The following is a 16,738-nucleotide window of genomic DNA, read 5'->3' as shown; positions in this document are numbered from 1 at the left end:
GTCTATTGTGCTTCATTCACATTGAAGCTTTCTTGCTTTGAAAGACATATCACAACTAAAACAGGAGTTTTAATTGCATGAAGCATGATCAAATAAGCCATTGCTGCCATAAGTATATATTATTAAACAATTATACATGCTAGCACAAAGTATCACTTAATACGCAAATGTATTAAACTTCAGAGGTTTTGAGCAACCTCTAAATATTAATTAATATTGAAAATAATTTGCCCATTTTTTTATTTATTCAAACATATTGGTGGGGTGAGAGCATAAACTTTTAAAAGTTGAAAAATAAGGACCACCCTAGTATTTATTCTAAAATGTAAAAAAAAATGAGTAGTGAACTTAAACATGCTGAGTGTTTGAATGCTGGTGTATATATAGATATATATTTTTTATTAGCAACATCAACAAACATTATCACATCATAAACATGGCCAAACTATGAGTCCACCCTTTCTAACAACATGTAACAGGTTATTTCAGCTATTACAGTCATGCAGCATGAAAATGCCCTAACACCAGATGTGAGCCGACATCTGTGCCTGAACTTCCTGATGCTATAGTATGTAAGCAAATCCTTTTGGTTTTTTAAATGTTCATCACAGGTTTTGCATCATATTGCAGTACTTCACCCAAAAATGTAAATTTGGTCATTTTTTACTCACCTTGGGGTCATTCAAAACCCATAAGTCTTATTCTTTGGACGCAAAACAGAGACATTGTCCATGTTGTTGTTGTTACAATGGCAGTGAATACAGACCCTATGCTTTATGTTTAATGTAAATAATCATCAGTCTACACTACACTGTCAGTAAACAACCTTAACATTTATTTTCAGTGCAATGACATATTTCATCCAAAGACAATGTGTTCTGAAGAGCACATGCAGAAATACATGAATGAATGAATGTATGAAGATATGAAGGCATGATGCAGTGAAGTGAGACAAACATTATACAATTATACACAATCAAAACAATATCATGACCACAGTAGATACTTTTTTATATATACGATTACTCTATACAACAGTTAACTCTGTATTTTCATTCAGAACCGCAGTACAGGCCAGACTACCTGTACACTTTCTCTTAAAACCAGAAGTTTGCTATTTATAACAGTTAATAACACGTCTCTTTAAATCGCCAATACACTGAATAACATTCAGGTATTTTTAAAACCTCAGCAGTGCTGGACCTTCAAAACTTTCAGTACCTTCAGGTCCCAAAATTAAAAATCCTTCTCTAGCAGGTACATCTGCAGCGGCACGTCAGGATCTCACCTGACTGGAAAAAACCTGCTTAGGCAGGACAAAAGTCCTCCGGACAAGAACTGAGCAAAGATCAGGCGGAGGTCAGATGACAAACATCAGTAACAGTAGCGTGCCATTGCGATGACGAGGTACGTGAGGGTGATGATGGTCAGAGCAGAGAACGTCAGAAGCAGTCCAGTGAAGAGGACGTTGTTAATGGGAAGCTTGAGGATTTTCCCTTCTGCTGGAATCATGTTGGACAGTGCAAGCATGTAGCCCAGGGACCAGGCTATACTGGTCTTATTCACCTGTAAAGCATAGCAATGCAAATTCATAATAATAAAAGTCATTTTCAAATCTTTGTGATGACTAAATCCCTGTAAGATTAAATATTTACTTGAGGTATATTGTAATATTTTACTGTATGTAATGTTAACCTTTTTAAAATATAATAATTTTGTATGTTTACTTTTAGCTATATTCAATAATATAGTAAATCCAGGAAACAGTCATTTATTTATTTTCTTTGAATTAATTATATTTATATTATATTATATTATTTAATTATATTTAATTAACACTGTAAAATGATATCAGTACGTTATATCAACATAATGTTATAAGTTAGCAAAATAAAGGAGACATTTCACAAGGCTTTTTTAAAACGTGAAATACATTTTTGGTGTCCCCAGAGTACGTTTGTGAAGCACTATGATATTCAAAATAGCATATAGATAATTTATTATAACATGTTAAAATTGACACTTTGTCGGTGTGAGCAAAAATGTGCTGGTTTTGGGTGTGTCCTTTTAAATGCAAATGAGCTGATCTCTGCACTAAATGGAAGTGCTGTGGTTGGATAGTGCAGATTAAGGGGCAGTATTATCCCCTTCTGACATCACAGGGGGAGCCAAGACATTAAATAAATCAGCTGTTAGTTAAAACCCTAAACATTTAGAATCTGCCGGAAATGCACATTTTCAGATAAACATATAATATCTTATCATTAACACCAAATTTAATTTACCTCTTTCTGAAAATTGAGAGTTTTCCAGTTGCCAGTGTTAAACTTGTATCCATCTGAAAGGATAGTGTGCACATAGTTTGCTGAGTAGCAGTAGGACTTCAAATGTGAGTCTTTGCCCTCATACGTTTTCTTTAGCTAAATGGTAAAAAAAGGAAACAAATTAAGTCTACAGTAGGTGAACAGTTCAGATGCAAAACCCTCTAAGTGCACCTCACATGTGGTTCTTTGTAAATGAGCATTTTTTATCCTATGTTTAGGTTCAGTATTTTCACTTTAATGGCAATGAAAATGTTATTAGTCAGTAAATGAAATGGCTTATTCTACTGTAAATGTCACTTTAGTCATTTTATTAGTATTTAACACATTTGTCTCTGTCTAGCTGTCCTATAAGTGCATGCAAGCTTTTTTGGCTAAAACCTTCACTTCTAAAAAAAATCCACTTATTTTGCACAAGACATAGTAAACAAATCACTAAAGATGCAAATGATGAAAAGTCAGAATGTAAAAATGAAGAAACTGAACCACACATTAGGGGGCGCTGTGATGTATGTGGCTGCCACATATGGGTTGTAATCAGGTCCAGGTAGGCTACTGACAAAGGATAAAGTTTGAATATGATCCACGGTCGTTTTGCCGAAATTGTTGACTCATTTTTGACAGAGGTGGCGTTTAGCGGCTTTTGCACCCATTATACACCCATTATAAATGTATCACAAAACATCATTTCCCTCTATACTAGGGTGCCCATAATTGCCGGACTCGTCCCGACATGGATTTTGGGTGCATCCTCTGGAGGTCGCATACGTCATCAAGTTTAACATTTCATGTTTTATTCAGTTTACATTTCAAGGTAAGAATAAAACTACCATGATTGTACGTCTTAAGAGAAATACATCGTAATTTTATAATGTATTACTGAAATGTGAGTACCTCCATGACTTATGTGATCAACAAATGCGACTTCTGGAGGACACACCTGAAATCATGACCAGGACGTGTCTGGGGAAAATGGCGCGTATGGTAACCCTACTCTATATATTGTTCAACTAGCGCTCGGTCCGCACTCACTGATTTCCAGTCGTGTGTGCAAAGTTGCTTCATGTTTTCATCGAACGTCTCCATACTCTTGGATCCCTTCACATCAAGTGACAAGGCAGTCCAGTAGAACCCTGCATAAGCCTGAACAAAAGAATACCTGATCAGATGATAACTTTATACAAACACTAATAAAACCTTACCAATACAAAACAAAATATCTGGCATACTTTTGCAAAATTAATTATTTAGGTAGACCTTTATGCACCTACCATGAAGTCTCCACTGAGTGGTGGTTGATAAACTCCAGCAAACGAACAGTTTTCAGCTCCCTGGCAAGAAGTCAGGTCAAAGATGCTCCTCACCAGTGCTTTACACTGTTCAGCGTTACTCTGTCCAAAGAAAGTGATTTCTCGCTTTGGGGTATACTTCGCAGGAATTTGGCTCTTTGTACACTCACTGCCAAAAACGTCCTCTGCAGGCATGGTGACGTTGTAGCCAGCAGGGTAACACGGGTTCCTCACATTAGTCCAATTGCTTGATTCCTGAGAAGAGAGATGTTTGATGCTCATGATCCTGCATGCAGCAGAGTTTTAAAACAATATACGGGGAAGTAAGGGAATGTTGAAAACGGCATGAAACCATTAAGAGTTTAATGTTTGGGGTCCGCGCCATCCGCCTGGAGGTTTTTCTCCTCACAATATAGCTGGCAGATTCAGCCAGGTCATGGAGTCAGTGGGAGCTTTAATGATGATGTCTGGCTTAGATGTTACTGTAAATGAGTTTACTGTAATTTGCTGTTTTAGACTAAAGAAAAGAAAAAGGCATCCGGTAAGCATTCAGAGGGCAATTTTTGTCATACACCCACCTAAGAGCAAATCAAGGAAAAATCCTAATCTAATTCATCCCTCCATTTCAACCCTCCATTAAATTACTGATGACAGTGTGGTCTGTAAAAGCATTGACTTGGCTTGTTTGGGCCAATATTAAGCAAAAGTCAAGGGTTTAAATGTATCTCTTAGCTTCCGCAGTAATGGGATTTCTAAGACAGCTTTTATAAGACTTTGTAATCATGTTATAATGGTGCCAAATCAAAAACAAATCTGAAAGCACAGACACGCATAATATCCATGTTGATACATTATATTATTATCATTAGTAGTATTATGTACTGTACCTTTGAAAGTTTGGCCCAAACTCTCTTCTCAGCTTCGTTTTTCCCATAACAGAGGAAACTATGCGTGTAGATGTTGTAGTCATAGCCATATAGCGAAACCTTAATGATGTCTTCACCTTTAGCATCATCAGAAACAGCAAAGGCAATCTGGGTGGAGGCTCCACCCAAGTCCAATGAGCCAACGGTTTTAGATCCGTGAGGATGTACCCAGGCATTCCATAAGTTTTTCTATAACAAAATTGTTATAACAAAATATTATACTAGACCTTTAGACCCTCATATATTCCCACATACAGTAATGTACTGTAAAATCAGCTTAGTTTCATCTCTCATAAATTGACTGATCTCAAAATATCACTGTGAGGATTGTGCGTTTCTGAAAAAGAGAACTGACCTCGAGAAAGTTTCCCATCAGGTAGTTGACCGTGATCCAGCCATACAGACCTTCATCCTGCCCGGACATAATTGAAGCATTTCGGAAATTAAAAGGAAGACCCTTCAGATATGTCTTCATGTCTTTCAGGATAGTGTTGGACCTGTCTGGATTTCTTTTACTGTGAGGAAAGATACAAAATAGGTACATATTTTTACAGATCACACATCTCACGAATTTCCGTGGCATAGTCACGGAATTTTTTGCTCATTTTTCCGTGGCATTCTCACGGATCTCCGCATATTTCCGTGGCCCTGCCATGGACTTTCTTTTCCTTGGCATTCTCACGGATTGGTTACTCAACTTAACCAATCCGTGAGAATGCCACGGAAAAGAAAGTCTGTGGCAGGGCCACGAAAATATGCGGAGATCCGTGAGAATGCCACGGAAAAATTAGCAAAAATTCCGTGACTATCCCACGGAACTTTGTGAGATCATGTTGCACTGATAATAACATTCTTAGCGCTTTGTCCAGACATACTGCCAATACGCATAAGGACATTTTTTGTATGTAATGCAAGAGGTTTTAATATTATTTTTTATTCAAATTATTCACAGCTCTCAATGTCACACACTGCCAGTTAATAAGTTTAAAACTGTACCTTTTTTGTCACTGGGGTGGTACCCTAAGGTTCAATAGGTATTCAAAACATAATACAATGTTGTATCTTTTTGGGTACAATTCTGAAACCTTAAGGATCTATTGTGTACCTTTAATGGGGTCATATCATGAAAATCTGACTTCTTCTATGTTTAGGTGCTATATTTGGGTCCCCATGCTTTTATCAACATAGAAAATGTGAAAAAGATCAACCCAGTAACTTAGTTTTGGTAAACCAGTCTCTGCAAGCATGTGAAAAAATAGGAAATTGAATTTTGGCTCCACTTGTGATGTCAAAAGGGGATCTTATTATAATAATACCACCCCTTAATCTGCACTATCCAACCACGACACTGCCATTTAGTGCAGAGATCAGCTCATTTGGACACACCCAAAATGGCAATTTTAAACATGTTATAATAAATTATCTCTATGGTATTTTGAGCTAGAACTTCACATATGTTCTCTAGGGACACCAAAGATTTATTTGACATCTTAAAAAAAGTTTTGTGAAATGTCCACTTTAATGGTACACTGTTAGACTTAACTGTAGTTTCTACAGTTACTTACCACGAAATATCATTTTCTTTTCCAGTTCATTGCTGTAATATACATTGCATTATGGGTATTACCTTTAATTTACATTGATTTACTGTATGTTTTGAATTTGCGGTAGAATGCTGTAAAACAACAGCAATAGTGCTACTGTAGTTAAATAAAACTGTGTTATAAAAGCATATAAAATGGAAAAATAAAATATATCTATGAAATTAAATACATTTTATTTCTTATGCTTTAAGCAGTGAAGCAAATTTCAAAATGTGAATTGTTTTTTAGCAGTGTAAATAATTTATTGAGAATTGTAGATAGAAACCAGAAAGGGATTATGGATAAATGCTTGACCGTCAGATTTGAATTTGACCTCAAGACTTCAAAACATAGTTATAACCAACATTTAAAATAGGTTATAGTAAGGGTTTTATACTGTAAAATGGAACTGCGGTAAAGGCATCATACTGTAAAAAACATGTACACTGTAAAAATATTCAGTAGAATTTTGCAGCTGGGTTGCCGGTAACTTACCTTAGAATAAAATTTATGTTATTTACTGGCAACATTTTGTTCAAAGTTAAATGAACCCCAAACATCCACAACTCTTTGTCTTTACAGAATAAAACTAGAAAAACAGCATCAAGCGAAACAAAATCTGAAGCAAAAAACAGAAAAAGGTTGATGATGATTTCTGGTTCCCAGAATGCTTTGAATGAGGCTGTTATTGTATAGTTTTATTCTGTAAAGATAAAGACCTGTCAATATTCAAAATTCATTCAACCCTGAACAAACTCCTGCCAGCAAATAACACAAATTCAAATCTACGGTAATTTACCGGCAACCCAGCTGCAATAACATTCTAATTTCTATGGATTTTTTTTTACAGTGTACAGTTATGGTACTGTAAAAGGGCAGTTACAGTAACTCAGTGGCAACACGTTGCCAGTGAGTTACCGCATATATACAATAAAAAGTCTAACAGTGTACAGTTAACGGTTTTGAAGCCCTAAAATTTAACTTGTACAAACTTGTTCTTTAAGGTACACAATAGGCCCTTGGGGTATAAAATTGTACCCAAAAAGGTACAAAATTTCAATGTATTGTATATCCATACAGGTACAAAAATGAACCCGTGAGTGTACCACCCAAGCTTTGTACCTTTTTTCCTGACAGTGCAGGAAATGGTTGCAGTATGGATTTTTATAAATAATATATTTGAACAATGATAAGAACAGCAATACAACATGTAACCATGAGGAACAGATGGTGCTAAAGTCGCTCTTACTGTAGAAGTCTCATTCCAGCTGTTGCTCCGAGGAACACCGGAGTCTGGCTGTGCTGCTTGGACGGGATGGCCTTGGAGATCTCTGTCATGCAAGAATCAAAACTTTTCCATGTCTTCTTGTCCTGGTCCGCATCTGTACGAAGATCTGAAATTCCAGGCCCTGAAAGAACATTTTATCACATTATATACATTTCAGGTTTGATTATAATTTATCACATTTTGATGAATGTGATTAATGTGCATGGCTGAATATTACATTTTGACAACTAAAGTTGGTAAATAACTATATGGCTTAACTATCAATTTAGAAGATTTTGTCAAAAATATGACATTTTTACAGATGAAGAGGTGTCAGACATGTTTGCTTTTATCAGACTTATGTTTAGGTTCAGTAATCTTTAATGGCAATAAAAGTTTATTAGTTAGTAATGGAAATGCCTTATCTCTATAGAAGTCACATAGTCATTTCATTGGTAACAAATGTATCTGTCGTTCCAATGCTATCTCACGAGAATTCGTACATATTTTATGAGTTGGCTAATTCGTATTAATTCAAACGACCACATCGTAGGTTTTGGTACGATTTGCCTTGACCCCTGTGACGTTGGGGTTAGGTGCGGGGGGGTTCGGTTTCCTTGTTGTTTTTCATGAGAATCGTATGAACTTCATATGAATTGATACGAATTAGCCAACTCGTAAAATATGTACGATTTTTTGTGAGATCAGGCTGGTCGTTCGCTGCAAAAACTCTAAATCCATGCAAAAATCTCCACTTCTGAAAATCGTCTCCAGTCACTCTTCACTCTCTTTTCTAAATAAGACTCAAAAATTAATTCAACATGCTTATATATTCAGAAAACCTCTGATTCTTCTTTTGTGCACTTAAAGGACTTTGCTAAAAATCTTCATGCCGTTTAATGGAATTAAGCGGTATTTCCAAATGACCTGATTAAGTGGATTTGAAAAGCGGAAGTATTTGATTAACGTATAATATTTGCTGAGCACTGTTTTTACAACTGTTTATCTTTTGCATCTGAACTTTTCAGATACAGTCAGGAATGCCAAAATCCCTGAGGTGGAAAAGATCAGACATGATGTTATGTGTTTACAACAAACCACTTTTCATGTTAGAGTAATGTTATGTTATATAATAATCAGTGTATATATAATAGGCACAACAACAGATTTGTGTTGTATCATATTCGTAGAAAAGTGCCACCAATATCTCTTAATTATTGACCATCACTATATAACGACTGCATGGGCTGCCGTCTCCTGTTATAACCCACAATTTAAAACTGATGGATTTGTACCTTCGACCTGACACTTTGTTGTCTGGGTCACAACTCCAGTGTTGTTTTCTTTCTCAGCAGGCCACTCATAGAGATATATAGCAGTCTTGGAGGAGCCTGCGTCCAGTACAATACCATACTGTAGAGAATGCAAAAGATGGACATGATTAACCCTTCAAAGACTCATTATAAAGATTTCTGGTCTCAAATAGCCATAAAGACATCATTCAAGTTGCAAAATATATTGATGAATAGCAATTTGCCCTGGACAAAGTCATTACTGAGTGAAGCACTCAAGAACAGACTTGTCTGATAGCCTGAAGCTCTTTCGAAAGCAGCTATATAAAAAATGCATTGTTCCACTGGGAAAATATTCGAGGATTGACTTTAAACGGATCATGTATCTAAAGATTTTAAGAGTGGCTTCCTGGATGAAGATACAGTATTATACTGTATTATACCGAATACAGATCTGAGAGGTTTTTCACGTTTACAAAAATCGCATTTCTATTCAGTGTTAAGGAATTGTTTGGCCTAAAAGGCATAGGAGTGTGTAAGAAACGTTATGGCTGATGAGTCATGTCTTTTATCAACCACATTTTACATGTCATTCATCACTGAACAATAGCCCATATGTCATAACAAAATGTATCAGCTTGTTTTTAAGCACACTCAATGTTACATAAGCAAAAATATGACAAATATAAGGGAGAATTTAAGAAAAAGTACAACAGATCTCTTGTTCATTTATTTTGTAATTGAGAAGCCACAACAGAAAAAAAACATGTGCAAATTGCAGACATAACCGCTCATCCAGCCCAGTCTCCTGAAAATGCGCATAAACAGCACGACGTGCAAAACCCGTGCAACACACATGCCAAATTCCACCCTGGCGTGCATATGATACACAAGTCCTTCCAATTCACTTAAACGGGGCATCTTTTTTTGTCGTTTTATTTATTGGTTTCTCAGTTTTTTTGCTTTTTTTTTTACCATTTTCGCTTGGGTTTAGGGTTAGAACAACTTTTTGTTATTTAAAAATGACATCCTAACCCACCCCCAACTCTAACCCCAACTCCAAGCGACCATGGCTTAAATATGGACAAAAACATAGAGAAACCTGTATATTAAATAACCTTATTAAGCAAATCTGAAATCTAACCCTAAACCCAAGCGAAAATGATTTAAAAGACAGAGGAAAGTTGAGAGGCCAATGAATAGGACGACGGGAAGGGATGCCCCGTTTGGGTGAATGGGGAGGACTTGCGTGTCGTGTGCACGCCGGGGTGGAGTTTGGCGTATGTGTTGCGCGAGTTTTGCACTTCGTGCTATTTGTGCGCAACCTCAGGAGACTGGATAGGCTCATCTGGTTAATATGTTCTCACTTATACTATTAAAAATAGATGTTAAATAAATATATCTATAAATGATGTCACCTTTAGTCCAGGGGATACATATCTCCTCTTATGAGTTTGTACAACTGCTATACTAATGATGACCGCTATACTGGCCAGCAGGAAGAAAGCGGCCAAAGCTACTGCCACTTTTGACATCATCACCTACAAACAAAAACATCAAACATATCAGACTCACTGCAAACTTCAAACTGAGGCATTACAGATCTAACTGGAGCCAGCGTGATGCCATAAAGCAAGAACTTTTGAAGCTTGCAACCTGAACACTGATCTGAAGAACCTGTCATCAATTATCTACAAACGTTTTGTTATTTAAAGCATTTATATGTTCATATGATACTTGATACAAAAGCACAGATTAACTTACTCTCGTGCTTGTACTGTATGAAAAAAGCAGACATGCACAGGCGTATCTGTCAATGTCTGTTACAAACCTTACTTAACCAGCTATATGGACATTTCATCTTGGAAACATCTTGTACCATAACACATATTTGTGCATTTTAATTAATAGACATCTGTGGTTAGATAACTACTTTGACTACTACATTTTAATGTCGGGCTTTTCTGGTTTCTGTGGTCTAATGCATATTACATCTCAACACTGTTTTCCCTTTAGCAATAATTGATAGGTACTGTAGAGAACTGAAAGACAATTATGGACTAAATCATGCTTAATACAAATACATCAAAACATAAATAATACAGTAGAGAGCAAACCACTTCCCATGGCAATAAAATAATTAATTGCTATTAAAATAAAATTGTCATTGAATTATGCAATGAAATGAGTTTGACTCGGAAAAGTTGCATGCTAAATAGTTAATATCAAATTTGCACCATAGATTCATGAACTGTAATGTTTTCATGCATTAATTTAGTTTAAAGGTGTATTGTCTTACCACTCTACGTGAGGCTGTTGTTAGATGGTCTGAAGACCGAGACTCCTTATGGATCATTCTGCTCAGATACGTGAGATTGTGAATGTGTGTGGTTGTATGTGCGGGAGTGTGTGTGTTTGTGTTTGAATAAGCATGCTGAGAAGACAGCATGGGAGGGGCATTGCTATCACTCCCAATAAGAATGAGCTTTACGTTAAATTTCATTAGAAGCCCCACCCATACTATTAAGGCCACAGCCCAATAATCTTTTTTTTCATGGGCGTTAATGATACCCTTATTAGTGTCAATGCAAATATCCAAACACTATCTAGCTAATCACTGTAAAAAATTTTTTTATGGAAATTACAGTATTACTGGCAGTTGCCAGTAACTTACTGTAGATTTAAATTGATGTTATTTACTGGCAACAGTTTGTTCAAAGTAATATGAACATTAAACATTAACAAGTCTTTGGGGCGGTTTCCCGGACAGTGATTAGCTTAAGCCAGGACTAGGCCTTACTTTAATTAGGAAATATAACTAGTTTTAACAAACATGCCTTAGAACATCACTGGTGTGAATTTTGAGGCAAAACAAAGGGCAGTGGTGTATTTTAAGATATGTCAGTGCAAGTTGTTTTCAGTTTGGACGACTCATATATTTATTTTAGTCTAGGACTAGTCTAATCTCTGTCCGGGAAACCACCCCGTAATCTTCTACAGTAAGTTACTGGCAACCAGCTGCATAATTATTTTGAGTCAAATTGATCAATGATAAAATTAGCCATTGGCTAAATTCGGTACAATGCATGAAATGAAAACATTTAAAATTGTACATGGTTCCCTTTTGAATACATTTTAATTATAATCATGCAGCTTTTTTGCATATTTTAAGTTAAAAATATAAAAATAGTATTAATCTGGATTGTGGATGATTTTCTGTTGATGCGATATTTGAATAAATTCCTTTACACAGTAAAAAATCTTAATTTTTAGGTTTAATCAACTCAAATTTGCAATTAATTTAAACTGACTTAACTAGAGATGAGAATAATTTATAGCAACTCCTCACTATTCAAAAAAATCTAAAATTAATTAAACTTTAAAATGTAAGTGCAATGAGGAATTATTTTTTACAGTGTATGCTATTAAATAAGCAGTTAAAATACTTAAAAATATATACTTGATAAAATATACAAGTATATGTAAGACATTTCACTATAGCATATTGGAATGTCAAAAATAATTTCACTTATTCGCCATTTATTCGCTTAACATTAGATGATTTTGAAAGCTTATAATATACTTTGAAATGCCTATTTTAATGGGTTATTTTGTTTGCTGTGTCAGCTTGAAATGTTTATGCCTTGTTCTAATGGGGCACTTTACAGCAACCTGAGAATGAAGGAAATAGCTCTGTGGTGACTGGGGATCATGGGGATCACAGACCACATGAGAGACATATACTGACACCAATATTACATCCATTTACGCAACATACGCACACTTTGCAGTGTGGTCATACAGACGGATTAATCCATTGGGGATAAACTAAGCATCATCATATTTCAAAATGGAATCCCCATTGACATGACAATATTACAGCACATTACTGTAAACCAGACTGCAAACCGTCAATAGTTATCCTGCTGAAAAGTTTAATATAGATAGATGTACTGTCAGAAGAAATGGTCTCGCTCATACTGGAGGAGCATTCTTTAAATATTAGGTCTTAATATATACCAATTAGGTACAGATTTGATACCAATATGCATGTTTGTGGTACTAATATGAACTCTTTAAGTACACAGGTGTACTTTTTGAAAGGGTACCAACAGCTAGGGACCATGTGTTAAAATTACTTGCTTAAGCACAATACTTAACTAAAGCTAAGGTAAATTACTTAAATTGCCACCTTGATATCTTTTATAGTGACTGAGTAATATCATGTCAAAGATTGAAGTCAATGAGTAAAATCAAACTTTTTTAGATTATGTGACTTGAACCTGAATTTCACAGAGAGTGTCACAATTGTTCATTCATAATTCATTCTGAATTGTTTGTTCCTGAGATCTTCACTACAGCCCTACAGAAAGCACATGGGCATCCCAGCCATCCTGACGCCTCACAGATCAAGCCCGAGCTGCTGTGTCCTGGGAAGAATGGATCACAACTCAAGACATTTAAAGTGAATTAGATTGTTCTCATCGTCACTGGGTGGGGTGAATACGTGTATTTTTAGCTACTGGAAGTGTGATCTGACACTCCATTAGTCAGGTGGAGCCGGAAAGTCAGTCCTTCAGAATTGGATTAGGATAGTGAAGGAAGGGAAAACGGGCATATTAAAGCCTTTCTCACTACGCTGTAACATGGTTTGCAGTCATTGTATTCATTGCCACATGGACAGACCAGCACCTATAAATACTCTTGCTTGTCAGGGGTGTTTAATATCAATCACGTGGTCCATGGCGTTGATGCATGACTTACTGCAGTTCATTGTGTTGGGTTTTTAATGCAAGAGTAAACTAATTACATTCAGATTTATCATGACTCTATCAAACTATACTGTATCTATGAGCTCAGTGTTTGCATGTGGTCTTTGGGCCAGAATGAAAATGAAGGGCAATGCAGGCATAATGCCTTATAAAAACTTTTCACCCTTTTTGGTTTAGGGGTCAGGAAGGGAAAATGACAAAAAGGTTTTTGTAAAAGAGAAAATTGAAACATTTCAGACAACTTACCCGGAGTGAAATAACAACCTCAGGTTTGTTTAAGCAGTAATCATAGTTTTAATTTTTCTGCTAGACAGCATTCAGGAGAGAAAGTGGTAGGACTTGTGTAAATTTTATCTTTTACAAAAACCTTTTTTGTCATTTCGCTCTCCTAATTCCTAGACCAAAAGGGTGAAAATGTAACAAGTGGGGGCTCGTGGGGGCACTGAATGTCTCACCCTGGCATCCCCAATTTCTGGGGACGGAAAAAAAATAAAGTCTCATTACATGATAATGCCAAGGCTTAGTGAGATTTACTTTAATATTTCTTACATCTATCCTAAACAAAACAGTGAGCTAAAATAAAAAAATTATGACAACAACTGGGTATTATACAAACTATATTGTTCGTTACACCTCTTGAGGACCGAAACTGTGGAATCACCCTAACTTGGTCCGAGGCAAGTTCACACAAATGAGCTGATGGTGATTTGGCCTGAAAGACAAGAGAAAGAGAGAGAGAGAGAGAGAGAGAGAGAGAGAAAACACAGGCCCAGGACATACATAGCATCCACAGAAATTGTAACAGTTAAAAATTTGGCAGACTTGAAAGACCCTCACAAAGATACCACGCTCAGTCTGTTTCTTTACAAGTACTAACAACATTAGGCCACTTGGCCACTGGTACTTTTCAGCGAGAGTTGGCGGACCGATTGATTCATCCCTCGTATTGCTTCAGTTCAGAACAAACAGCATTAACAACATGAACCATGTGAGGGTCTGCATGACTTCTTCCGTCAGTACGTGTATTGAGTTACCTGTTCTCTGTGGTGGTACAAAGGAAAAGGATGTACTGGATTGTGCACAGGATTGGGTTGCTGGGGCATTGGTTGAAAGCACCCCTGAATTCTTGTCTCCCTATAATTGAACCCACCCTAGTATCAAAGGTTGAAAGGTCAGAGTTTCCCTGACCCCCACCAGTCCTTTCAACACTGCACCTGTGAGCAGAGATTGTATATATATATATTTATTGGTCTCTTTGAATGTGTGAGGCACCGGGGTAACATCATTGACTGCTGTTGTTACCTGTCTTCCTTTTATTGGAAATGACTGCGGAGAGCCCACCAGATGTATATTGCACACAGCAAATAAAAGCCATTTGTTAACATGAAAGACATTTTCCATCCATATCATCATGCTTTATTCCCCCCCATGCATGTTGACAATTTTGCTCACCATTTTTTAACCGTCCTCTCATCAGCTTTGTTTGATCATGGTTTATGGAGAGCACAGGACTTCCGCTACTGTTTACAATGTCTAATGCGGTGGATATAATGAGTCCTTGAGAGGGTAGTGGGTAGTTCCCTTCATTATATTAATACGTCATAATACCACAAAAAAAAACTAACAGCATTTCATTCAATTCAAATAAACTGATACTCAAGCACCACTTGTCATATAGCATCCGCATTGAGATAAGGAACCAATACAAAGATGAGAGTAAACAGATATGAGCAATTAAGTCATTCAGCATTTTATCCCTGTTGTTTTGACATATGAGGTGTTTGAAAGAGCTTTTATCTCCATCACTCTGGTGCCAATGTGAAACACTTACAGTAAGTGGTGAATGTTTGTCAATAGCAATGAAACATAGGTCCTATAGGAATCGAGGACCACCAATAGGAACCTTACAGACAAGGGTGTAGATCTATCTATCTATCTATCTATCTATCTATCTATCTATCTATCTATCTATCTATCTATCTATCTATCTATCTATCTATCTATCCATCCATCCATCCATCCATCCATCCATCCATCCATCCATCCATCCATCCATCCATCCATCCATCCATCCATCCATCCATCCATCTTTGAATAAAAACACTTCATTAGGTATGCATGAAATATATATTTTTTTGCATAATTTCTTCTGTTGGTGGATGAGTACCAAATGCACCAAAATGCTTTTACAGTGCATTAAAGCTTCCGGCATTCAACATAGAAGTGTAATACCTCAATGAGCAGAACAATTAGCAGAACAAGTGCTCTCTGGATCTACAGCATTTCCTCAATCTCTTTACCAATTCAGTGAGCAACAGAGGACTGTAGAAATAAGAGTCGACTGGAATGCTGTATATTCTGCTAAAGGCCACACAATATTCCATCATATACATGAATCAAGTCAAGTTTTTATATAGCCCTTTAAAACAACATAAATGCTGACCAAAGTGATGCACAACGTTCTTATACAAAGAAATAATAAAAACATTAAAATAAAACAGAGAAAAAATAATACAATTCCAAATTTCCAATAAGCTTGGGAAAAATGTTTTAAGAGAAGACTTAAAGAGATAATGTAATGGACTGCGGTAGGAAATTTCAGAGTTTTGGGTCGAGTCATGAGAAAGCCCTGTCACCTTTGGATTTGAGTCGTGATTTTGGAACACTCAATAACATCTGGGTGGATGAACTAAGCCTTCTCTCAGGGGAGTAGAGATGGGGAATATCCTAAATATAATCAGGGGCAAGACCATGAAGTGGTTTAAAAACAAATACTAAACCCTTGATGAACTCTGAATTGGACCAGTGAAGTGATGCTAACACAGATCTGATATGTTGTCTTAGTTTTGTTCCTGTTAATAACGAGCCATGGCGTTCTGAACCAGTTGTAAGCATGATAATGAGGACTGACTTATTCGTGCATAAAGCATTACAATAATCCAACCTAGTTTAAATGAACGCAAGAATAACTGTCTCCAAATCATTGAAACTCAGTATATTTTAAGCTTGCAAATTCCTTTAAGCTGTAAAAAGGAAAATAGAGCTAAGTGTCGGCAGCATAAATGTGATATGACACTTTATGAGACTCAAAAATTAAACAGAGAGGCAGTAAATAAAGGGAAAATAAGATTGGACCCAAAATTGAACCCTGGGGCTCCCCACAAGTGTTGGGAACTGAGTTTGATGTAAATTTTCCAATTTCCACTGAAAAACTCATTCTTCTGAGATGTGATGCAAACCAATCCAATGCAACTACACAAATGCCAGCTTCAAGGTCTAATCTCTTTA

At 36.4% G+C, this 16,738-nt stretch overlaps 1 protein-coding gene across 1 annotated transcript; it reads right to left on the bottom strand.

The window, feature by feature from the left end:
- Positions 1-375: 375 nt before the first annotated feature.
- On the bottom strand, positions 376-11,095 carry entpd3 (ectonucleoside triphosphate diphosphohydrolase 3). Its single transcript, XM_055210585.2, has 10 exons — positions 10,978-11,095; positions 10,097-10,219; positions 8,682-8,799; positions 7,369-7,528; positions 4,892-5,051; positions 4,498-4,725; positions 3,593-3,865; positions 3,354-3,464; positions 2,286-2,420; positions 376-1,566 (listed from the first exon to the last, which is right to left on the bottom strand). The coding sequence occupies exons 1-10, from the start codon at positions 11,032-11,034 to the stop codon at positions 1,375-1,377; spliced, it is 1,557 nt and encodes a 518-aa protein (XP_055066560.2). The 5' UTR covers positions 11,035-11,095; the 3' UTR covers positions 376-1,374.
- Positions 11,096-16,738: the final 5,643 nt, after the last annotated feature.

The sequence above is a fragment of the Misgurnus anguillicaudatus genome, chromosome 10 (genome assembly GCF_027580225.2).
Source record: "Misgurnus anguillicaudatus chromosome 10, ASM2758022v2, whole genome shotgun sequence".
Taxonomy (NCBI): domain Eukaryota; kingdom Metazoa; phylum Chordata; class Actinopteri; order Cypriniformes; family Cobitidae; genus Misgurnus; species Misgurnus anguillicaudatus.
Note: the sequence above shows the minus strand (reverse complement) of the source record. Positions and strands in the feature narration are given on the sequence as shown.